Source organism: Pantherophis guttatus, chromosome 4, assembly GCF_059756535.1.
Source record: "Pantherophis guttatus breed Tessera chromosome 4, ASM5975653v1, whole genome shotgun sequence".
In the NCBI taxonomy this organism is placed as follows: domain Eukaryota; kingdom Metazoa; phylum Chordata; class Lepidosauria; order Squamata; family Colubridae; genus Pantherophis; species Pantherophis guttatus.
The window spans coordinates 100,499,914-100,526,579 of NC_142066.1; the positions used below are offsets into that span (position 1 = coordinate 100,499,914).

The 26,666-nt window shown below is 40.9% G+C and overlaps 1 protein-coding gene across 8 annotated transcripts in view; it reads left to right on the top strand.

The window, feature by feature from the left end:
* CPNE4 (copine 4) overlaps window positions 1-23,672 on the top strand; it is a 517,058-nt gene extending 493,386 nt beyond the window's left edge. For 6 of the 8 annotated variants that reach the window (XM_060683625.2, XM_060683626.2, XM_087892522.1 and 3 more), the window contains 6 exons: window positions 7,806-7,939; window positions 12,716-12,770; window positions 15,174-15,225; window positions 16,671-16,804; window positions 18,338-18,574; window positions 23,097-23,672. In XM_060683625.2, coding sequence (XP_060539608.1) covers window positions 7,806-7,939; window positions 12,716-12,770; window positions 15,174-15,225; window positions 16,671-16,804; window positions 18,338-18,574; window positions 23,097-23,228 — 744 coding nt within the window. In that variant the 3' untranslated portion in view covers window positions 23,229-23,672. The remainder of the gene's footprint in view (window positions 1-7,805; window positions 7,940-12,715; window positions 12,771-15,173; window positions 15,226-16,670; window positions 16,805-18,337; window positions 18,575-23,096) is intronic. The other 2 variants (XM_060683627.2, XM_087892520.1) reach the window with 1 other exon arrangement.
* Window positions 23,673-26,666: the final 2,994 nt, after the last annotated feature.

The window sequence follows — 26,666 nt, forward strand, 5'->3', positions numbered from 1 at the left end:
GATTATTTATTTACTGCTTTCTGATATTTATTGAACTGTTTTTATATTGTTCCTGATTGTTCCTTGTATTTTTCTACAAACTGGTAAGATTTTATATTCCTGGGTTGATCTTATATTGCACTTTATATGGCTAAGACTTGGATTGTTAAAGGACTATGAATTTGCTTTTCCCTAAAAGTAAAATACTATAAACCCAGTTTGTCTGTATGTTATTCACAATTACTCTCAAAACCGTTTCCGTGCATAAAACTCTAATGGGACTCTGCTTTATAAGCCACAACTTCAGGTGTAACGCAACAATATCCTTAACAATACCAATGGACACCAGCCCCGCAACCGTCACCAGCCTCACAATGGCACTGCCAGCTACTCCTCCTCCACGGTTTAGAGCAACATTCAACAGGATCCCAGGGAAGCTGGCTTATTTCCTCAATCAGATTTGGTCTCACATTGATCGCTATGGAGACCAGTATCAGACCAATCGGGACATTATTTCGGCAATCATGGATGGCATGAATGAAGGGGAAGCAGCAGATTGGATCTCTGAACTGCACAATGAAGGAGCTCCAGAGCTAGAGGATGCTGACGAGTTTGTTCAACTGCTCCAAGCCCAGTTTGAGGACACAGCCCACTGGCAAGAAGCCGAAGCTCAGATCAAAGCATTGAAGCAAGCCTGGCCCCCAAATGACTTAGTGTGGGAATTCTGGAGGCTGGCCGGAAAACTGAGAGACTGGCCTGAACGCCTCCTTGTCTACCACTTTAAAGAAGCCCTGGACCCGGACCTCAAACAAGCCTGCAGTATCAGAGGAGTTCCAGAACATACACAAGCCTGGTACAACATAGCTGTGGCCATGGATCTGGAGATCCACCCCCATCGGAAGCCGACTTCAGAGAAACCAGCAAAGAGGACTCTGGGCTGCCGAGCCCCAGTAAAGCCAACTGAAGCACCACAGCCTACACCACCCAGGATGATCAAGTACTACCGATGCAGTCAGCATGGGTACAGGGTGTCCAAGTGCCTGGCCCCTGCCCCAGTCCCTCAGATCCAGACCCCCTTGGCACTCCAGGGAAGAAGAACCCTGAGGAAACCACCAGATAAGGGGAGGATCACCAAACAGGCTGTTGAGGTTCCTCTCCTTCCAACCAGGAATGAGGAAACTCCAGCCAGAGAAACTCCTCCAGGTTGCACCGAGGGGAGCAGCAGCGAAGAGGACCTAATGGTAAGTGAAGCCATCCACCCCTTCACTATCAAAACCTGGATTGTAGTGCCAGAAATGGGAGCCCAAGGGGAAGTAGAGGCCATCATAGATACTGGCTGTACCAGATGCCTGATCAGCCTCCCCATAGTTCAGCAGCTAGGGATAGGCATGAGACTCCTAGTGCACCCCATCTGTTTTGAACAAGATGATGGCCAGAGCAAGTAATAGGTGGAGCCTTTGCCACCATGGTCACAGAACTTGTTAGACTGGAAATGGGGTGCCACGGAGAGCTCATCCAATTCATCATAGTCCCCAAAATGACTGAGTCAATCATATTGGGTCTCACTTGGCTAGACAAATGGGGACCAACCATCATATGGGAAGACATACTGAAATCTAAGAATAGGCATTGGCCCACTGCCGCCCATCAAACCAGACAGGTGCCAAAGGGCAATGAACCCCATCAGCCCCAGCAAGCGGGAAAATGTGGCAGCCGCCACAGACGGACTTCCTGGCAGCCCACAGGTGCTCTGCATGGATTTTTGCAAAATTAATGCCATATGCATGGAAAACACCTACCCCCTCCCCCTCATGAAGGACATACTAAGCCACTTAGCGAAGGACAAGATGTTCGCCAAACTGGACCTAAGAGGCCTATTACCGCATACAGATAAAAGAGGGGGATGAATGGAAGACTGCTTTGAACTTCCTGCTTGGTAGCTTCCAATTCAGAGTCATGCCATTTGGCCTACAAGGAGCCCCTGCAGTCTTCATGCAGCTGATTAATGAGGTGCTGTATGAGCACCTGTATAAAGGGGTCTTAGTTTACCTAGATGACATCCTCATATTCAGTGAGACTCTAGAGGAGCACGTAAAGCTAGTGCAGCAAGTGCTGAAAAAACTCCTAGCTGCAAAGCTTTACACAAAACTGTCAAAATGCAGTTAACTTCAAATTAAAATACATCCCGGGGGGGAAGAATCTGCTAGCTGATGCATTATCGAGAAAGCCACAGTTGAACAGTCAGAAGGAAGAAGTCGTCCACACCATCATCCCCCCCTCACAACTAGCAGCACAAGTCATCACTAGGGGCCAAGCCAGATGCCAACCTGATCCCGTACGGGACAAACTGACAGCCGCACTGAATACAGCACTCCCAGCTGATTAATGTTCACAGGTAACAAAGATGTCTTGACCATGAGAGATGGACTGGCTTGGAAGAGGTCCAAACTGTATGTCCCCACCAGCTTGATGCTGGAAGTCTTACAGCACAGCCATGACTCACGACTGGCAAGCAATTTCAGTTTCTTGAAAACTCTGCACCTGGCCAGAAGACAGTTTTGGTGGCCAAGGATGAAGGCCAATGCAGAGGATTATGTAAGTATTTGTGCCACTTGCGCAACAATGTAAATGAAGCCAGGGAAACCTCCTGGACTCCTCCAACAAATGGCTAACCCCAGCCAGCCCTGGGAGGAAATCACAATGGACTTTATAGTCGAGCTCCCAGAGAGTGGAGGAAATACAGTTATTTGGATGGTGAAAACAAGTGGGCTTGTTTTCCAAGCAAGCCCACTTCACTGCTTGCTCAGGATTACCCTCAGACAAGAAATCTGAGCTGGCAGGGGATCATATCATGTTTCGGGAGTGCACACTCGCTACCTTCGAGCGATTGCGCGCTCCGGTCCCCAATGCCTTTCTCGTTTCCCAGGTGGCTCAGATCCTCAGGCCCTGGACCTCCAGCTGATGTTATGTAATGCCAGGTCTGTGGTAAATAAAGCCCCCCTCATTTACGATCTTATTCAGGAGGGGGGAGCGGACCTGGTGGGTATCATGGAGACCTGGTTGGGCCCAGAAGGGGGGGTGCTCCTTGTAGAAATATGCCCACCAGGTTTCCGGGCATTCCATCAGCCGAGGGCCCAGGGGAGGGGAGGGGGTGGCGGTTGTTATTAACGAAGATCTATGTCTGAGGGAGACCACTGTTCCTCAGATAGCTGGATGTGAGTCCCTCCTTGTGAAGTGGGGCCATGGGGTGCAGGTGGGTCAGCTGATCGTGTACCTGGCTCCTTGATACGTGGCAGCGGCCCTGCCTGAGCTGCCTGATGTGATAGCCGGGGTGGCAGTTGGTACCCCCAGGCTGATTGTCGTGGGGGATTTCAACCTCCCATCGGTCAGCTCCCGGGCTGCTATTGATGTGTCACCGACCGATGGGAGGTTGAAATCCCCCACGACAATCAGCCTGGGGGTACCAATGACAGCCTTGGACCTGACCCAGTTAGTTCGAGGCCCTACTCACATGGGGGGACACGCTTTGGATCTGATTTTTGTCTCTGGTCAGTGGCAGAATGATCTAGAAATAGGGGATTTAGTTATGCAGCCCTTGTCATGGTCTGATCATTCACTCCTTTGACTGGATCTTCGAACCGCTACCCCTCGCTGCAGGGAGATGGAACCGGTTAGATGGTTCCGTCCCAGACACCTGATGGACCTGGAGAGGTTCCGGACGGAGCTTGGACCACTTCCTGAGGCTCTGGCCCACGACTCGACTGAAGAAGTAGTGGCTGCCTGCATAGGGCGGCCACTGGGGCTTTGGACCGCGTCGTACCTTTGCGGCCTCTGACTCGGCGCTGTTCTCAATTGGCTCCTTGGTTCTCCAAGGAGCTGAGAGAGTTGAAGTGCCGGAAAAGACGCCTGGAGAGCAGTTGGAGGGCCAACTGTTCCGAATCTGACCAAACACTGGTGAGGTCTCATATTAAGACCTACCTAGTGGCAATAAAGCGGCAAAATTTAATTATTTTTCCACTCTGATTGGGTCTGCAGATAACCACTCAGCCATCCTGTTCAGGGTGACCCGCTCCCTTCTCCATACGGGAGCACGGGAAGACCCCTTGCAGGGTAGGGCTGAGGACTTTGTGCAATATCTGCACGACAAAAATCACTCAGATTCAAGAGGGCTTGGACTCTGACTGGATGGGTTCAGATGGGATGACAGAGGCAGGTCTTGAGAATGTTAGCTGGGAGGAGTTTGACCTTGTGACTCCGGAGGACGTGGACAGGGTCTTGGGTAGGCTGAATGCGACCACATGTTTGCTGGACCCGTGTTCCTCCTGGTTGGTGCTGGCTTCCAGGGAGGTTACACGAGGCTGGCTCCAGAGGATTATTAATGCTTCTTTGAGTGAGGGTTTCTTTCGCACCGCTTTGAAAGAGCGGTAGTGAGGCCCCTCCTCAAGAAGCCTTCCCTGGACCCGGCTGTTTTATCAAATTATTGTCTTGTCTCCAACCTTTGTTTTGTGGCGAAGGTTGTTGAGAGTGTGGTGGCACGACAGCTTCCTCAGCACCTGGATGAAGCGGATTATCTGGATCCGTTCCAGTCTGGTTTCAGGCCTGGGTATAGCACGGAAACGGCATTGGTCGCATTGGTCGATGATCTCTGGAGGGCTCGGGACAGGGGCTTTCCTCTGTCCTGGTCCTGTTAGATCTCTCAGCAGCTTATGATACCATCGACCATGGTATCATGCTGCGCCGGCTGGAAGGGTTAGGAGTGGGGGGAACCGTTATGCGGTGGTTCGCTTCCTTCCTCTCCGGCCGTACGCAGTCTGTGTTGGCAGGGGGGCAGAGGTCAACCCCAAGGCACCTAGTCTGTAGGGTGCCACAGGGATTGGTCCTCTCGCCCCTCCTGTTCAACATTTATGTGAAGCCACTGGGCGAGATCATCCGTGGCTTCGGGGTGGATTTCCATCAATACGCTGATGACACTCAGCTGTACATTTCCATCCCGGGCCACCCCAATGATGCCCTTGAAGTGATGTCCCGGTGCCTGGAAGCTATACGGATCTGGATGGGGAGGAACAAGCTCAGACTTAACCCTTCCAAGACCGAGTGGCTATGGTTTCCGGCATCCCGTCATAGTCAGTTGACTCCATCACTGACTATTGGGGGTGAGATCTTGACCCCTTCAGAGAGGGCTCGCAACTTGGGTGTCCTCCTGGACTCACAGCTGTCCCTGGAAGACCATCTGACAGCTGTGGCCAGGGAGGCTTTTTATCAGGTTTGCCTGATTTACCAGTTGCATCCCTTTCTGGATCAGGACTCCTTACGCACAGTCACTCACGCCCTCGTCACTTCCCGTCTGGACTATTGTAATGCTCTCTACATGGAGCTCCCCTTGAAGTGTACCCGGAGGCTCCAACTGGTCCAGAATGCGGCCACGCAGGTAATTATGGGAGCGACCCGACACTCCCATGTAACACCGCTCCTTCGTGAACTGCACTGCCTTCCGGTGGTCTTCCAGGTGCGATTCAAGGTGTTGGTTGCCACCTTTAAAGCGCTCCATGGCATGGGCCCTGGGTATCTACGAGACCGTCTTCTGCCACCGATAGCCTCCCATCGACCGGTACGCTCCCACAGAGAGGGGCTCCTCCAGGTGCTGTCAGCTAGACAATGCCAGCTGACGACCCCCAGGGGGAGAGCATTCTCTGTGGGGGCCCCTACCCTCTGGAATGAGCTGCCCCCGGAGATTCGTAGGATTACCGACCTGCGTACCTTTCGCCGTGCCCTAAAAACATTACTATTCCAACAAGCAGGGCTGGCCTAAATAATAATAATATTTTTACTATTTTAATGAGTTGTTTTATTAGAATTTTCGGCCAATTGATTTAATTGTTTTAACTTGTTTTTAATTTTTCTATTGTCGTGGTTTTATTTCTGGCTGTACACTGCCCTGAGTCCTTCGGGAGAAGGGCGGTATAGAAATTTAATAAAATAAATAAAATAAAAATAAATTGGCAAAAATATTAATCAAACAGATTTACCGGCTACACAGAGTACCCCACCGGGTAATCTCATACTGAAGTGTCCAATTCACCACTATGTTCTGGAAGGAGTTCCTGAAATCAGTCGGGTTTACTCAGGGATTTAGTTCGGTTTTCCATCCAAGTACGAACAGAGCCTCAGAAGGAGCGAACACAATGGTGGAGCAATATATAAGATGTTATGTGGATTACCAGCAAGAGAACTGGGCGGACCTGCTGCCGTTCGCCAAAGTGGCTTACAACAATGCTATATATAGCAGCACCGGCTTGACCCCCTTTCAGGTCACCAGCGGCATAGACTTTGTCCCCAGAAACTTTGTCTCTGCCCAGAGAACCACCCTCCTCCATGACTCTAACCAAGTGGATGGAATTGCTAAAGAAGGGATGGGAAGACACCAAAAAAGCGCTGGCAGAAGCTGCTGAGACATATAAAAAACAAGTGGACAAACACTGAACTCTCCAGCCCCCCTTCTGTGTGAGATATCGGGTTTACCTATCAACCAAATACATTAAATTGAAGTTGCTAGTAAAAAGCTGGGACCTAAGTTTTTAGGACCTTTCCCAATAGTGAAAGTAATTAACCCAGTGACAGTTCAGCTTAACCTCCCACGCATACTAGGGAAAGTGCATCCTGTCTTTCACTGCAGTTTGCTAAAGCCGGCAGTCAGGTCAAGGTTGAGACCACAGACCCGACCGGCGCCCAAGCCTATAGTGGTGCAAGTGGAAACCCATTATGAGGTTAAGAAAATCCTGAATTCTAGATTGTATAGAAGTCAATTAAAGTATCTAATTCATTGGAAATGGTACTCTTTGTCTGAAGCTACTTGGGTTAAATGCTGGGATGTAAAGGCAGAGAGATTAGTGAAGCAATTCTATGACAAATTCCCTGATAAGCCAAAGCGCCCCCCCTCCCCGTGTGTGGGGGAGAGGTGGTTAGGGAATATTGAATTAACCCTCTATTTTCCTCTCATTGCAGAACACGATCATTGGTTGCGGGGGAGCAGCCTGTCAGCCCTGAAGGCCATCTTTTTCTTTGGATCTTCAGAGCTGCCACACTTAGTGCTGTGGGAAACTAGGAGGGGGGATTGCATGGAGTTGCAGAGATATCTAACCATAATGACATTCTTTTCTCTGGGAGTCAAGGATATTCTGCCTGCACTTGGAGTGGTGTGATTAGAATGCATCTCCATTTGGGACAGTGCATTGATTGGACCATGTGATGGACATGTGGGTGTTGGGGCAAGGACTTGGACTTTCTTTTGGGTGGGAAAAACCTGGAAGCTTTCAGATTCAGGTTTTCCCAGATGTGCCAATATAACATCTCTAATAAAATGGAACTTTGAGGAACTTCTAGCCTCGGAGTCTTCTTTCGTTAGGGGTATTACTTGGAACCCTGACATTCCTGTTGTTAAGCAAGACACTTGCTAAGTTATTTTTCCGCACTTTACATGCTTTCTTCCCATAGCTGTTAAGTGAATCAGTGCAGTTGTTATGTTAGTAATACAGTTGTTAAGTGAATCTGACTTCCTTTGACTTTGCTTGTCAAAAGGTCACAAAAGGTGATCACATGACTCCAGGACACTGCAACTATCATAAATATCAGTTGCCAAGTTCCTGAAATTTATCATATGTCTATGGGGATGCTACAACAATCATAAGTGTGAAAAATTGTCATAAGTCACTTTTCCAATGCCATTATAACATCAAGCTGTCACTAAATGAACTGTTGTAAATCGAGGACTACCTGTATAGATACAAGTATAATAAAATGTATATGACTTTTTTGGGGTTTTTTTCTAGGTGGCTATAGATTTTACAGCCTCAAATGGTGATCCTCGGAACAGCTGTTCTCTCCACTATATTCATCCATATCAACCAAATGAATACTTGAAGGCACTAGTGGCTGTTGGAGAAATCTGCCAAGACTATGACAGGTGAAAAATTATCATGTTCTTTCAGAATAAATATCTGTCAAGTAATGCTGATAAAGCTGATAGTTAGCTATTGATAATTGTAGAGCAATACTAATTCTATTGCACTAAAAAAAACAACAAACATTATAGTATAATTGCACTAAAGTACACACAGAGTTTTGATAAATACTACTTATTGAGATCTTGATTAGAAATCCCTAGAATTTCATAAATGTTGTTTAGAAATTTGGACTCTAAACGTCAATTATTTCCTTAAACTTAGATATGCATATTTTCAAATAGCTCCCACAGCTTTCATTGCTACAGCAACAATAATATATAAAATGTACATACATATGTCTGATCTGGCATAATACTCATTTGAACCTTATTTTGAATTATGACTCAAATAATTATTGATAAGTAATTCAAACTAAGGATTAAAACATTTCTAAGTCTTTAATATTGGCTGTTCCAAGATTTTTTATTAAACACTTGATTTGCAAGTGCCATATAGTGATAAAGTAAAATTGCATGTTATTTATTGGATAAATCCGTGTTTAAATATCTTCTCTGTAAAATAGTAACATTTCTTCTGTTCACTTGAAATATATTATAATGTACATCATATGAAGTGTCATGAATGTGTATACCAGATAGAAATACCACACTGACAATGCTGACAACTATTACTGCTTCTGATTTATTCTTGAGGTATTTTCTAGTGTCTTCCGTGTAATTAGCAAGGCATTGCTATTTGCATCATAATGATGCTACCTTTTAAAGATGTGAAGGACTTGAATTAAATACTGCTGGAGTTGCATAAATAAAACTTCTGAAAATTAGAATAAAATCTCCAGAGTGGGAACAATTACGTATGTGGCAGCCAAAGACTTTGACAAGAATTGACTATAATCAAGGGCCATCATTCAACCCTTTGTCCACAAAATGATACAACATCCTAATATAGTTGTAGGAACTGCATATTTAATCAATAGACAAGTTCTCCAAACTTTAAGCAAAGTTTAAAGTTATTAGAATGAGTCAAGATGAGCACAGAAGGGTACCTGGAATTTTCTGTTTTCTCGTGACAATATACGGGTACATTCCTGGGAATTGTTATGTTTCCCTTTTTTTGCAAGTTGTGCTTTAAATTTTAATTTATAATTTGACCTAATCCTAGCTACTATATATATCTTGCCTTTCATTCCAAATTACATAATTTATGGCAAGGATAACGAATCCATGACTCATAGGTCATCTGTATGAGGTATGAAACTATTGTTAGTCTCTAATTTGTCTATATTTGCTTCCAAAATGATTACTATGACTGAGCACATTACTAATTTTCAAGAGCTAGCTACTTAAAAAACATATTATCTTTAATGTATGATCTAAAATCTAGGTGATCTGAGCTAAAAAAGAGTTGAGAAAAACATTCAGTAAAATGAATAAACTATAATGACATTGTGCTTATCATGAAGTCTATAGCTAATGCAAATTACATCAGTCACAACATTTGCACAATGTCTTTGTGACTCATATGACATGACTTCTCTTCCTTTCCTTGGCATCCAATTGGAAATTCATCCACTTGGGTACCAAGGAAAGGAAGAGTAAGGGGAACAAATAATATCATATGAGTCACAAAGACAAATGATGTGACTGATGTAAGTGGATGAGTTTCCACTTGGAAACATGTTGAAATTGGTCTGTTAATTTTTAAAACTGCACTTGTTCCTTCTTTTCAAATGCCCCAAATTATGATAAAATAATTGTGTAGGTATGCATCAGCATGTATATTTTCCAGCCTGAGGAAAAGTACGGCTTCCTGAAAGGATTACAGACAGGAGACATATTTATACCAAGAATGTTGCAAAGCACCTTTTTGTCCTTGAATCTGAAAGGCTGCATAGTTTTACCATTTATTATACCTGTGTTGAATTCCTGCTTTAGACCAGTCTATGGTCCTCTCCCATAATATAACAGAACTGGGATTTTAACTAATATTTATTAAGGCTATGCAGCACTGCAGATTCATTTGTCAACAGGAACTTTGGAGCAAGTGGCAGCCTTAAAGAAGCAACACCTGTGATATCTTAAAGGAGCCATAACTGCTATTATACACATTGGATATTCAGTTTCAGCTTCTACTTTTGGAGACTGAATACTCTCTAGTAAAGTGAAAGCCTTACTTGGTTTTAGATGGATTTTTGCACATGATGATTGTTTGGGTTTGATATTTATTACCCTGTAGATCAGTAGGACCAAAATGCAAACAACCAACTTGTATTAATAGACTATTGGCCTTCTAACAAATGTTTACCAATTTCCTTATCTGCTGTGAAGTTTCTGGATATTCATAAACATTTTAAATGCTGACATGTAAAGTATTTATTTTAATCTATCACAAAACATGGGCAATCAATATAGCTAAGGATACTCAGGTTGTCTGTGTTCATAATGCAGATATTGAATCCTGGTTTACCATTTTATGGGACTGTGGCTACACTGTTTCTTATTTTCAATCCTGTATTTATTCCTTGCTTTATATTCATGAGTAAAAATGTGTTGATAACGTATTTTTTGATTAGCTTGCACATTTGAGACTCATTTAATAATTAAGGGAGGTTGGCATTCCTTTGTCAGCAGTGCTGCTCTTACTGTTAATCAGATAAGTTTATGGGTATAATATTTGTTATAATTAATTTGTTGGTTAATTCATTAGGAAATACCTTTTAGAAGTTTCTGTTATGGCAAGTATATTTCTCATGTTCATTAATTACCCCTTTTGTAGGTAGCATATTAGTGTTTTCTATTTTCACATACTTAATGCTCAATTATAAGCACACATTTCCTGCTAGTCAGCAAGTTCAGCTTCCCAAAGGCATTAAGCAGCAATTTGTTTTATTTTTTAAGGAAAAAATTAACAGAGCAGTGTTTAAAGTATGCCCATATAGTTTAATTTCTTTTTTTAAAAAAGAGTAATATTTATTTTAAAATAATGTTATCATGCAGCAATTATGTCATCTTACCTTAGGTTTGTAGGGCTTCTAGAGACATACAAATTATGCAAAATTAAGCAATCAATCTCTATACTTGACATATGTTTATTTAATCTATCAATCAATTTATATAGCTGCCTAATCACATGCAATTCAGAGCAGCATGCAAGATAAAAACTAATATGACAATAGCTTCAAAAAAATAAAAAACCCAAGAAACAAACAAAAATCCTAAAACATTATTGCATATAAGACAACCAAAATAATCAAGATGAGCACAATACCCCCTCCCCCCTCCCCATCCAATTCCTGGGGGAAAAGCCAGATGTTAAGAGCTTCTTATAGTACTGACAACTTTAAAAAATCAGCATTTATTCAAGAGGTTGCAACAGTAGGATAATTAGCATAAAATCAATTGCCAGTTCACTTTTTGATACAGATAGAGGTAAATGGAGTCCTAGTGGACAACCATTTAAATATGACCAGCAGTGTACAGCAGCTGCCAAAAAGCCAATATAGTTCTGGGCTGCATAAACAGAGGAATAGAATCAAGATCACGTGAAGTGTTAATACCACTTTATAATGCCTTGGTAAGGCCACACTTGGAATACTGCATTCAGTTTTGATTGCCATGATGTAAAAAAGATGTTGAGACTCTAGAAAGAGTGCAGAGAAGAGCAACAAAGATGATTAGGGGACTGGAGGCTAAAACATATGAAGAATGGTTGCAGGAACTGGGTATGTATAGTTTGATGAAGAAAAGGACTAGGGGAGACATGATAGCAGTGTTCCAATATCTCAGGGGTTGCCACAAAGAAGAAAGAGTCAAACTATTCTTCAGAGCACCTGAGGGTAGAACAAGAAGCAATGGGTGGAAACTAATCAAGGAGAGAAGCAATTTATAGAACTAAGGAGAAATTTCCTGACAGTTAGAACAATTAATAAGTGGAACAACTTGCCTGCAGAAGTTGTGAATGCCCCAACACTGGAAATGTTTAAGAAGATGTTGGATAACCATTTGGTATAGGGTTTCCTGCCTAGGCAGGGGGTTGGACTAGAAGACCTCCAAGGTCTCTTCCAACTCTGTTATTCTATTCTATTCTATTCTATTCTATTCTATTCTATTCTATTCTATTCTATTCTATTCTATTCTATTCTATTTTAATATGGATATGGATATGGATATGGATATGGATTGAGGTATGGATATTATTATAGATATAAGAGCTAATTACAAGCTAGCACAGATTCCCAAGACTTACTGTCAATATATAATAGAATAGCATGTACTTTGTTATATATATTTATATTGCTATAAATGCTGCTAAAAATACAAAATCTTTTGATGCTGTTAAATGATGAAGAGAAGCAGTTGTATAACTGCTTATACTTATTTTATTAAAAATATAATGGTTGCAATTTAACACACACTTGGCAGTGAAATATTTTTTCAAATAAATTGCAAATTAATTCAACATAATCATATCATCAGATGCAAGCTAACAGGCCAAAGATTTTTGCCTATTTGATTTTTTAAAAAACAGAATAGACCTTAACTTCCATAATGGCTTACTAATTATCAAAGGAGAGGCAAGAACCTAGCTATCTCATATAGAAAAAATTATATTTGCAAACTGAGGTAGGTGAAACCTATATAATTGGTATGTAGTGGGTCCTACTCTTTCATAACTTTTTTCTGCCTTGTAATTTATTTATGAATTTGGTGGAGGAGGAAAAATGAAATGAGATCAGTATAACAAAGATCAACAATCCTTGTCTATCTTAATTTCAGTGATAAAATGTTCCCAGTGTATGGCTTTGGAGCCAGGATACCTCCCGACTATAAAGTAGGTGAACAAGTGAAGCTTCCTCATTTTCTTGATGTCTCTAGCATAATGTATAAATTACTGAAGAGAGAAGCAATGGTGTGAATGGTAGGAGGGAATAAAGAGGCGAGGCAGAAGCAATTTTAGATTCATTTGCATGATTTTAAAAATCTTGGGGGTCTCCGCTCAAATAGCATCATGTTATGCATAATTTCAAACCAGTGAATTTCAAACCAATGAAGATAATTTTAAGACCTTTAAGGTTTTCCGCATGAGAAAGTTTCTCATTGCTCCCAATTTCTCCTCCTATTGTGACCAGGTTTATTTTTAGCATATAGTACAGTTGATATTTTGGATGGTTATCAAAGCTTTAGAGGGCTAAAATTAAAATAACTTTTGAGAAGAATTTTTTTTTGTTAAGGTCTCTTAACAAAGATGAGTATGTTTTGTGACTAAGGAATGAGTACCAAGTAGTAGAGATGAAAAGGAAGATGGACGCCATATTGAGCAAAATTAACAGGACCCCATACAGAAAATATAAATATATATTTAAAAATATATAAATATAAGTGGATATAAATGGCTTCAATGAAAAAAATATAACTGTGGATAACTGAATACATTTGGGAGGAGGATAATATATGTGTAGTTCCAGCCACCCATTCAGGACTACCAAAGTTCTGTATGATATCTCACATACTTCCAAATAAATTAGTGAATTCCAATCATTTTTATTTTATTATGTCAGCCCAGAAGTCAGACTGCAGAAAGATGTTGCTTTGCTATATGTCCTCTTTCATTAATTTTTAATTGAGAAGAATCTTGTGAATGAAATAAAGACAGATTAGAGATTTCATAGACGGTTAACCTTACAAAATAGGCCAGACCAGAAAAATGGCACCACAGGAAGACTACAACTGTATTTTATTGAGATAAGTATAGTAATAGAACTTTCCATATCTTCCCTTCCTTCTCTTTTATTCTTCAGGCAATATAAGAAAATCAATCTGAATCTTTTTCTAATTCCTCCCATTTCTGGGATTAACATGTGCTTTTCTACCTGTTGTTGTCTTAAAGGCTTCATGACTCCCTTCATCAACATCAGAGAGCATGTCTTAGCTATATGATAATATAAACTAATCCATCACATTATATACTTCTGTATTAAAGTATTTAAATTACCTATATCAGTGGTTTTCAGCCTTTTCTTTACTATGGACCACTTTTAATATCTTTTGTGGTCACGGACCATGGCCATGGACCTCAAGACTTAACTCAAGATTTAAATTCGTCAAGCTTTTGTGAACCCCCTGTGATGACATTGTACACACACACACCCTGGGGGACATGCACATTGACCTATGTAATATTAAATAAGAAAGGTGCATTTCTTTATTAAGTGTTTAGAAGAGCATTCTACTTTCTGGGGTATAAATATTATTTATTGGACTAAGGTAATGTAGCTTATGTTTTGACCTAGTCTAAATTAAAAAAACAGGGAAGAGATATATTCATTCATTCATTCATTCATTGCTACATAATCATCAACTATTTCCTGTTATTAGTATAATAAAAAACGAACATCATATGTAAAGAAAAGTTTAAAATCACTTAAAACAGCAAGGAATTTTTCTCTTCAGAAAAATTCTGTTTCATCCAATTTTCCAAATTATATAACAGCCTGATTTCAGAAAGGACACTTTTACATGAAATAGGAAACGTCATTGAAGTACAGATCTGGGACATGATTCTCCTTCACTTCACTAAATCAGTAGCAGCTTCTCCTAGATTGAAATTAATGGATGGGTCAATTCAATCTAAAGAAATTAGTTTTGGAGTTTGTTTGCAGTTACTGAAAATTTGGGTGTAAGATTTATAGCAATTTTCAGGATAGTTTTATAAACATTAATTCAAGTTTGCAGCAAAATACTTTTTTTGGTATTATAAACATTTTTCAAGTAGTTTCCCCAATAAAATGCTTGTGCATTATTTTCATGTTTTTTTGCAATATATGCATAATTATTTTATATGTAATTTACAGGCTTTAATATTACTATTATTATTAGAAACTGTAGTACAGAATTTCAAGAACTGCAAATTTGAATGTAATTAAATTTTGAGTCATATAATGGTTGGAAAATGCAAAATTAGGTAAGTTCATATTTGGATATGAATTCACAATATTTTCCCACTCTTGTTTCTTCTACTTTAAAAAATACTCTTGACTTGAATTGTGTAAATACTCTTCCTTAATGCACCACACAAAATCTGCAACACAATAAATAATTATTTGGAAAGCATTTGGTATTGCATCTCTAGAAGAAAATTAATTTGAATTCTCCACTTGCCAATGGGAAACAAGAATTATTTTTAGAGCAAACATAAATCTAATTCTTGGGTGGGGGGGATTGGCTTTATCCACAGGTATCTCATGATTTTGCAATCAACTTTAATGAAGATAATCCAGAATGTGCAGGTAACCAGCTTTTTTTCTCAGCAAACAACATAATGTAGCTCTGCTGTTTACTTTTTATCCATTGTTGAACCCAAGCTGTTTATTTCAGTCTATCTATCTGTACAGTACTGATTTCATATTTAGTGTCCTTTGCTTGCTTCTTAGAGCTCATACTCAGTGGAAGGGTGATATGAGAAGTGTTAAATGCACTTCACACAGAACTTCCCAGGATCAATGTCCAGCACTTCAGGTATAGCTGGGAATGATATCTCCCTGCAGAACTGAAAGTGATTGGACCTTCAATAATTGGACTCAGTATTAAGACAAATTCCTGTATAGATATTACTTTCATATTCTTAAATGTGAATCATTCAGAGAATCCAGAAAAGATTACCTATAACTATTAAATGAGAATAGAAATTCAATAATTTGTAGATTAATAGGTGATCTTAGAACAAGTTTGTTACTAAACTCTTGTTTTAATTTGTTGTAAACCCACATTTTAATTATTCAGGAGTTTGTTTATAATTGATTGCTTTACTAGATTGCTTTTCTAAAAAAAGATGATTTTTATATATAGTTCTCTTTGAGAAGAATAATGATGTCAATCGCAGCAGCAGCAACAACAACAATGATCCATGACAAGTCTTTCTTATTCAAGATCTAGTTCTTATTCCAAGATTTTGTTTTTAAATTTCTTGATAAAATGCAGGTCTTTAGAAAGGCCATATAATGGCTTAGTCCAAAAGTACTAAGGACAGTGAGAGAAAACAAAATGTACCAGGTAATTTCCATCTAATAATTAATCTCTATAAACTTTTAAAATTACATTAAAATTAAAATAGAACATTTTTCTGATGCTCGCATTATTAGCAAAGGCTTCTATGGCATATAAAACAATCATATTTGCAAAGAGTTCTAATATTTGGGCTGGTTAATATCTATAAAATGCACAGTTGAATGCTGATAGCAAGGAAGAGAGCTAGTTCATGAATTATGTACTACATGTCATATAAATGAGGTCAGGTCAGCGGGTAGATTCGCTTTCTTTCAACTATTTCAGAATCATGGCTGGGAAGATTAAATAGGCTGTCTAGCTGATCACTTTCATGAATAAGATTACATGAATTGTTTAAAACAATTTCACTTGGAAGAAAACTTGGAGTCATGTCCTCCTTCCCAAGAAATTTGCTCAGTCTTTGGCTTCATCCAAAGAAACCAGGGTTTCTACTGGTTTGCCCCAGTTCGTGCGAACTAGTAGTGGCGATGGTGGAAGGTTCCACCCACCTGCCCGGACATCATCACGGACACTCTGCATATGTGCAGAAGGTTCTGCGCATGCGCAGAAGCTCCACACATGAGCAAAGCGGGCACGCACATGTGCGCACTCCTGATTCCGAACCGGTAGCAAAGGAACCCACTACTGCCTTCATCACAATTTTTTCTTCATCTTGTCATTTTACAAGGGATTCAAGGGGTTGTGGAAGCATATCAGAATTGCCTCCCAAAGCTTCAGCTTTATGGACCAACCAACATTGCTCCCATCATCCAAAAGGTGGCTAAATCAGCATCAGAAGAAACAAACACCAAGGAGGCATCGGTAAGGATCATGGAAAATAACAAACTACTTTATGAAACCATTCCTTCTGAGAGCAGAAAATAACAGTTTAGATATCCATTGACATGCTTTAATCCATTTTTGATGCTTCAGCATCTGGGCAGTACAAACATAAAAGCAGATAATTTCCCTTACTCTTTCAATTTGACCCATTCTATGTTTTTTATTCATGATGGTTTTCATTGTGGAAATGGTCATAAGAGTATCTATTTCCAAAAATGTATTTTAAAAAACTAAGTTAAGTTTTTAAGAGCCATGGTGGCGCACTGGTTAGAATGCAGTATTGAGGCTAATTGTGGTGACTGCAGATTTTGGCAGTTCAATTCTCAATCCATCTTTCCGAAATTGGCAAAATGAGGACCCAGATTGCTGGGGGCAATAGGCTGATTCTGTAAACCACTTAGAGAGAGCTGTAAAGCACTGTGAAGCTGTATATAAGTCTATGTGCTATTGCTATTTTAAGGAATTGTTAGCTAGATTTGATACTAATTATAAAATATCTGCTTACCCATTCATGAATACAAATTGTAGTTAGGTTAGCTATGTTTAGCTACAATTGAATGCATAATGTTGATGTGCATCTTATGTCAGCCCTAACTATGTCCTAGCTTTCTGTGTCACATAAAAGAGGTACTCATGATATTATTGTGTGAGTAATTCAAAAACAGAATGTCTTATTATACTATTCTATATTGCTGCTAATTTATGCACACAGTAGTTGGTGCCAGTTCTGCTACAAATATTGTGCAGTAATTCCATATATTTTAATTGTAAGTTAAGTTGTGAGAAAATTTGTGACATTTCTTTTAATGTAGTAATTAAAGATAATTATTGTCACTCTTTATATGGCTCATAATTTCTGTTACCTTTATATATATATATATCTATATATATATATATCTATATATATATAGAGGTGGGTTTTTTAGCAAGAGGACTGGGCAGCCAGCAGTTCATACATAGGTTGAGAAAGGAGTGTCTTAGTACTATCAAAGTCTTATAGTTGCTTCCAAATTAGATACTGATGCCATTAAACTAATTATTTTCAGAAATCTTTTGATTCTTTCTTTGGATTATTTCTACTTTTTATCAGACACTTTCCTGATATTTACTGGCTGAGAAAAATACCTATTATTTAGTTTTGGTAGGTTCATACAACATGCATATGATATACCATGATTTAGCAAATACCGTTAGCTGCTGATTCAAACAACATGAGCCAAAACCAGCTAAATCACAAAGCGGCCTACAATATTATATGAGCCCTGTCTACATGAATAACTCTTCCCAAGTAAGCATATCTTACTGTTGCCTTCATACTTCCTGTAGAATAAATTTATTATATTTTCTTTGATCTGATTATATTTATTTAACTTTCCACCTCCAGTCATCATCAATGAAAAGTGCCATAAAGCTAATTACAGTATGAATTGCCAGGGAATCTCAGCAGCACTGTTTTTAGCAACAATTGTCAGAAATACATTCAAATGCTTATGTTCCCTTTCTACCCTTTAGCAATATTTCATTTTGTTGATTCTGACGGATGGGGTCATCACAGACATGGCTGACACACGTGAAGCCATCGTCCATGCCTCTCACCTCCCCATGTCAGTCATCATTGTTGGAGTCGGAAATGCTGATTTCAGTGACATGCAGATGCTTGACGGGGATGATGGCATCCTGCGGTCTCCCAAGGGAGAACCAGTTCTACGAGATATTGTTCAATTTGTGCCATTCAGAAACTTCAAACATGTAAGATTTGTTTCAACCATATTTTTAAAATAAGGCATTATTTCTAAGTACAGGGATTCCGCCGGTACATATTATACCTATCACAATAATATTCACCCATAATTCAGATAGAAATTCAAGGATGATTTTACTGAAGTGTATGGTAAATGCTTATATCTTTGAATATATACCATAGCTCACCAGCAAAACTGACAAATCAGTTAAATATAGATTATGTGTATTTACATAATGATACTTGTTTCATAAAATACACTTATAATTTTCTCAAAAAGTCACAATATTAGAATATACTGTAGAAGCATAAAACAGTGAAAATATTATAGAATGATGACTAATATGGGGAAGAGGGAGATGTAACGCTCGAAGTTTTGATCTGGGTATTACAGAATTATAACCTGGCACTGGAGGACACTACTATTGTCACAACAAGATGAAACATGTGCTAATTAAAATAACAATATAACATAAACACAAAATAAAAATCATCATTCAGACTTTTAAAAATGCAATCTATTTTGATATTATTAAATCTACTATAAAAATAATACCATCCTGATACCAGTTGATATTGTCTTGATCTTGTCAATTTGCTTGTTACTCATAAAAATTAATGCAAATTGCCTATTTTATCATCTTGCCCCAATGGGATTAGCCCACTCTACTTGGTCCAATGGAAGGGGATTAAAACCAATGCAATCCTAAACTGCATTAACAGAGGGATACAATCAAAATCAAGTGAGGTACTAATACCACTCTAAAAAGCCTTAGTAAGACCACACCTAGAATACTGCATTCAGTTTTGATCACCCCACTATAAAAAAGATGTTGAGACTGTAGAAAAAGCGCAGAGAAGAGCAACCAAGATGATTAAGGGATTGGAGTCTAAAACATATGAAGAATGGTTACAGGAACTGGGCATGGCTAGTCTAGTGAAAAGAAGGACCAGGGGAGATATGATATTCCAATATTTGAGGGGCTGCCACAGAGAAGAAGAGGTCAAGCTATTTTCCAAGGCACCTGTAGGCCAGACAAGGAATAATGGATGGAAACTGATCAAGGAGAGATTCAACCTAGAAATAAGGAGAAATTTTCTGACAGTGAGAACAATCAACCAATGGAACAGCTTGCCTTCAGAAGTTGTGAGAGCTTCATCACTGGAGGCTTTCAAGAAGAGATTGGACTGCCATTTGTCAGAAATTGTGTAGGGTCTCCTGCTTGGGCAGGGAGGGTTGGACTAGATGACCTACAAAGTCCCTTCCAACTCTGTTAATTTAATCTAATATCTAATATTCTTTCCTTCTCCTATTTTCTCCACAACAACAACCTTGTGTGGTGAATTGGGCTGAGAGAGAGCAACTGAGTCAAAGTCATCCAGATGGCTTCCATACCTAAGGCAAGACCAGAACTCATAGTCTCTTGGTTTCGAGCATGGGACCTTAACCACTTGTTGGAACAAATATGCTTAAGTCTTCAAACCATCAATCAACATCTATTGACCACCAGGAGCAATTTGTGACTAGTTTCATTCTATATTTAGATTTTTCAACATAGATAACCAGATTTTTCTACAAAATTCAGTCCTCTTTTAGAATTGGACCACAACACTTTAGATGACTACTGATGTATATTGCATTAACTGTAGGAGCTATTTGGGTCCCGGTACTCATTAGAGTTACAGGAAGGTAAACAGATAATCTAACCATAGAATAATATTTACAGTCAACATTTCCTTAAGCTCTCAAAGATGTTACTTTATACCATGTCATCAAGTGTGACATTTTGGATATAGGAGTGGGTGGGTAGAAGTCATGTAATCAGTGGTGGGATTCAAATAATTTAATAACCGGTTCTCTGCCCTAATGACCAGCTGGGTGGGCGTGGCCAAATTGATATCACTCAAGTCAAGGGGCATCTCACCTAGCCTCTCCTCGCTCCTCCCCTCCCAGCCACTCCTCGCCGCGTGGGCTCCTTAGGGCCCCAACAGGAGAGCAATTGTTGGAGCTAAGTAGCCACCACGAGAAAGAGTTGGCAAAACAGCTGGCTCAGTTCAAATTGGATCTGGCCAAGAAGGAGACTCAGCAGAAGCACCTCACTGAGGAATACAAGCATAGGCATTCCAAGCAGAGGGAAGACCTGTGGGTGCAAGGCCAGGCGCTGGTGCCTGGAGGCTCAGCAGGCCAAGATGGTCAGCCAGTTCCAGGCCATAATGCAGTCTGACTGGAATGAGGCCCTCTGGCTCTTTGCCACCAGCAGCGCTTTCATCCAGCCTTCACCCAAAGCACCCGAGTCAGAATTTCTGCCCCCCTCTGCCCCGCATAAAAAGAACCCGAAAGGGGAGGCTCTGCAGCAATCCCAGCATGGGCAGCTACAAGGAGCTGGTGCGGGCCAAGGTGGGGCTGCTGCAGCCTGTCCTCCAGCAGCAGAACGAAATGCAGGGGAGCTCAGGCCTCATCATAAAAAACCCCATGCTCCTGGGAAGATGGGGAAGAAGCTCTACAGTTTGTTGGCCTCCCACTCTCACAGCAGCAGCTGGGGAGCAAGCGTGTGGAGATAGTACCTTGGCAACTGGACTGTTTCTCTCGAACCCCCTTTCCTGTTCTTTTCCCTACTGGATTGACACAGGTGGACGTCAAACCTAGGTTTGCTGTCCATTGCAGCTAGGAATCTCAAATAAGGCCGAGAATGTAAGTTTGTGTTGTAGCCACCTCGGGCACTAGATCAGCCCCTGCAAAGTCCACGTCTGCCAAGGAGCCCAGCCAAGGCCTCCCTCACTGCCCACTGAGGCGCCTTCACTCCTGGTGACAGAGGGAGGGGCTGGAGCTACTAAGCCAAGCTAAGTGCCTAAAATACCCTATCCCATCAATGGGAGTCCAGGTGCCTCAGCAGGGGGTGAGCGAAGCCTCGGCCGGGATCATTGGCAGATGAGGGCTTTGCAGGGGTCTGATCCTTACATTATTGGCCTTATTTGAGATTCCTAGCTTCAATGGACAGCAAAACTAGGGTTGATGTCCATCTGCATTGATCCAGCAGACAAAACAGGAAAAAGTCAGAGAGAAACAGTTCAGTTGCAAGGTACTCTTTCTACATGCTTCCACCCCAGCTACTCCTGCTGTTGTGAATGTGGGAAGCCAGAAAACAGAGCTTCTTCCCCATCTTCCCAGGAGCATGGGACTTTTCACGATGAGGCCCTGAGCTCCCCTGAGTCCAGTTGCCAAGATGCTTTCTCCCCATGCTTCCTCCCCTTGGGCACCTTAGAGCTGCCTTGGGATTTTTCCTGCACAGACTTGCTTGCTTGGAGGGGCCAGGGGGGCAGTTAGAGGAGTGCCGAGATACCAAAATGGCCTTCAGTCTGACCAGATGGAAAAGTGAGAAGGCAACTCTCTTTGGTGCAGCATAAGGAGGGAAGGGGAAGCAAACTGTCAATAGTCCCTTACTCTCAGCCAAAGTATGAGTCGAGCAGTGCAGCAAGGAGAGGCAGGCAAGGGGAGGAGTAGCTGGGAGAGAAGGGTCAAAGATTCAGCTGGTTCGCCGAACTGAACAGTTAGCTACCAGTTCAACTGAACTGGTGAGAACCGGCTGAATCCCACCACTGCACGTAATGTATATTACCACACAAAATGTATGCTGTATAAAAATAGAGAAATTTATTTCTCCTCCAAGGGGTGGAGAGGTAGATGTCATGTAAAACCTTATACCTGGGGGCATGACATAATGTAATATCAATATCTATGTATTCTAAGAGTTTAAGGAATGGTGGACTGTATATATCATTCTAAGGATGGATTCAGTCAATAAGGCAGCCTTATTCTCCTCTTTGTAATCTGCTATGTATAATGGAAATATCTGATATGGAGACTGTCCCTGACTGAGGATCCTGATTTTTCTTTATACCTTGTTTGCATGGTGACACTTCATGGGCATAAGCAGATCCTCACCTTCAACAAATTGTGAAGATGGGCAGAGGGTGGTAATAGGAGATGAAACTATTATGTTTGCCCTTCTCCAGATGATGCCTCTATTTCAATCACTTCATTATTTTCACTCAAATTTGCATTTACTCACTTGCAATGACATCTTCCTCTATTAATATTTCTCATGGTATCCCAATCTAATTATTTGGAGGGAGAGAGCAGATTCATTTTCTTTCTGGGTAAATGCTATGTTATAAGTATTCTATAGTTTTTTTAGTATAGTATAAATTTAATATAAGAGGGTTTTTTTAGAAGTGATGACTAGATTGAAGTAAAACATCTTTCATCAGCTAAGTGACTAAGTAATAGTGACTAAGAGACTGGCCTTGAACTGGGAAGTCAATTAATTCATCCCACCTCACAGGATTGCTGTATGGATAAAATAATATCTTCCTTTCTACCTATGGACCATTTTGAACTTATAAAAAAAAAAAAGCTGAGATATAAACATAAGTTCATAAGAGTTATGAACTCAGCATTGTCAGTTATAAAGAAATGTTGGAACAATTAGACCTGAAGTAACATACATTATTTTCTGCCATTTCTTGCAGGCATCCCCAGCTGCATTAGCAAAAAGTGTTTTGGCTGAAGTTCCAAATCAAGTGGTTGACTATTATAATGGGAAAGCAATTAAACCAAAATGTATGTCAGAATATGAGTCTTCCAAGACACTAGCTCCATGAACTTTCCTACATACTTGACAGAGTTCAGATATACTATTTACAACTATTGTACTTAAAATGAAAATAGCACGTTTTTGTGATTTTTACTTAAATTCCCCTCCCCTCTTTCATTTTTGCATGTGTAGCCTAAAGGCTTACAAGTAAAGATTAAACTACTGTATTGTTGAAGACTTTTTATGGAAAAAAACAAACAAAATTATTACTCTTTACATTACAGCATGTCATCTTTAAAAGTTATCTGTATCTGTTTTTTATACTGGTTTGTTGAAATTTTGCTAAATTTCTTATTATCTTTACACTGTAAAGCATTTTGAAACATTTATTGGAAGTTGATAGCCAAAATATCTTTGGGTTTATCTGCTATGAAAGGAAAAGTTTTTTTCAAAGTGGCAGATGCATGGATTGTATTTGCATGTTCCAGAATAAAAACAACACAGTTTTGCACTTGTTGTGTGTATTTCTTGCTACAAAGCTGTTCATTCAAATGTTTTCATACAGAATTCCATTTTCAGATTATGACAATTCCTATTATCAAAACCTCTCCAAACTATTTCAGGAAATTATACTTCAAACATGAATCTAATATATATATAACAAGCATGATAATTGCTTACATATAAGAAATGTGGCCAAATATAGCCAAGTGTTAATTATTAAGCTTTAAACTCTAGTTTACAAAACATACTGGCTAATTTCCCAGAAACAATAAACCAAACAAATGTCCCAAAGATGCTTTTTTTCAAAAGGCAGCTGTACTTTCTTATTTTTTTAAAAAAAAAATTCACTTCTCATTCAAAAAACTTCTTCAGCTCTGACTGGATGATGGGGAATGGAAGGATTTATACTCCTTGCAGACAGCTGGTCATTTGCATTCTTTTAGCGAGTTGTTAAGGCTACCTGGAGTTTTATCTGTGTCATCAAGGTCACCTGAATGGTGCAAATAGGTTGGAGCCTTTTTGGAACTGTTGAAAGGACTGTGTTGTAGACTGGAGATAGTGTTCTGATCTAGACTTCCTGAGAAAGTAAAACACACAAGTAGTCCCAAAAACTCTTTTATTGAAACAGATGTGAATTCTGTTCATTCACAGATGAGTCCCAAATAGTTGTAAAGAGTCCTTTGGGATAAGGCTGATAATCACCCACATTTATCTCCCTTGACATGCTGCCAAAGACCTAATTGGCAAAGCCACATGGAGTCCAGAATCAAATAGAGCTTCAGACTTTAAACTGAACAGAATTAACAATGTTGCTTCCTGCAAAAGCCCACGTGCCTTTGCTCCTCTTTTAAGTGTTATGGGAGGGGCCAATCATCTCCAAGCCCTACTCCCAAGTCGTCCCTTTTGTTTTAACTGTTCTTGCCTTCTGGCAGCTCTGCACATGTGCGCACTGGGAACAGGCTTCCCCTTTTCCTCTGCCTCGCTGAGGTCCAACCCTGGAGGCTCCGGAGGCAGTATGTACCTCACAGATGGTCCTTTCTCTGCCTCGGACACAGAGCCCTCGTCCAAGCCTTCCCCAGCCTCCAGGACTGGCCCATGTTCCTCCCCAGCCTCCTCACTGCCCGATTGCTGCCAGCTCTGCAGGCTGCTGGCGGATCACAACAGATAGATGATGTCATATCCCTCCCCCTCTATTGAGAGAGGGCTGTTCAGTTCTGACATAGATGGCAGACCAGCAGTCCTCTCTGTCCAAAATGTGGACTTTGCTGTCTTCAAAAGAGTGGCCTTTATCTTTTAAATGCAGGTGGACTGTTGAATCTTATCCTGATGGTTTTGTTCTCCTATGTTGTACCATGTGTTTATTTATTTATTTATTTATTTGTTTCAATTTGTATACCGCCCTTCTCCAATAGGACTCAGGCCGGTGAACAGCGAAAATAAAAACAAAACGTACAAAATTTAAAAACAGTTTAAAATAATTAAATATTTTTGGCCGCAATTTAAAACAAACCCAATTTAAAATCAGTTAAAATTTAACTCAAAACTGTGGGATCAAGCCAGCCCGGCTAGTTGAAATAAATAAGTTTTCAGGGCCCAAAAGAAAATCTGGAGGTCTGATATTATACGTATCTCTGGGGGGAGGTTGTTCCAGAGGGCGGGCGCCACCACAGAGAAGGCTCTCCCCCTGGGGGTCGCCAGCCGACACTGTCTGGTGGATGGCACCCTGAGGAGGCCCACTCTGTGTGAGCGTACTGGCCGGTGGGAGGCTATTGGTGGCAGAAGGCGGTCTTGTAGATACCCCGGCCCTAAGCCATGGAGCGCTTTAAAGGTGGTCACCAACACCTTGAAGCGCACCCGGAAGACCACTGGGAGCCAGTGCAGCTCGTGCAGGAGAGGTGTCACATGGGAGCTCCCTGTCGCTCCCATAATCCCCTGCACGGCGGCATTCTGGACCAGCTGGAGCCTCCGGGTGCACCCCAGGGGGAGCCCCATGTAGAGAGCGTTGCAGTAGTCCAGGCGGGAGGTGACGAGTGCCTGAGTGACCGTGCGTAGGGAGTCCCAATCTAGAAAGGGGCGCAACTGGCGTATCAGGCGAACCTGATAAAAAGCCCCCCTGGCCACGGCCGTTAAATGGTCTTCTAAAGACAGCCGTGCATCCAGGAGGACTCCCAAGTTGCGAGCCCTTTCTGTGGGGGCGAGGGATTCGCCCCCAATAGCCAGCGATGGCACCAGCTGGCTATATCGGGATGCTGGAAGCCACAGCCACTCAGTCTTGGAAGGGTTGAGTCGGAGCCTGTTTCTCCCCATCCAGGCCCGCACGGCTTCCAAGCACTGGGACTTCACTTCAAGGGCATCGTTGGGGTGGCCTGGGGTGGAGATGTACAGCTGGGTGTCGTCAACGTACTGATGGAACTCCACCCCGAAGGGTGCTTATGAAGTGGTTGTTTTGTTTCCAATGTACAGATCTGCACATGGCTCACTGCATTGTACTGCATATACCACATTGCTCAGTTTGTGTCTGGGTGTTTTATCCTTGGGGTGGACAAATGTCTGTGTTAGTGTATTCTTGGGTTTGAAGTGTGCACATATGTTATATTGGCTGAAGATCCTCCTGAGCTTTTCTGATATTCCTGTAAAATGACAATGTTACTTCATTTATTGTGTTAGGATATGGTTTGAGCCTAACAAGCTGTCCAGACAATATATGTGTTCTGTGACTTTAATATGAATATGTATTGTGTGACTTTAAAGTTTTACTGTTGATTCATTGTAATGCTGAGTCATGCTGTAATTAGATAATCACTGGTTGTAAATGTATTTAAGAAAGCTACTGTAACATATTCAGTTGATGATATGCTACCATAGTGTGTGGAGTTGCTATCATTGTGCTATCATCGTTGGATGGATCTGCTATCATCGTGGTTTGTGAACCAGAGTGAGTTTGTTATTTTAACCAACTACTGTTTGTGTGGTAAGAAGAGTTTTTGTATCACTGGACTGA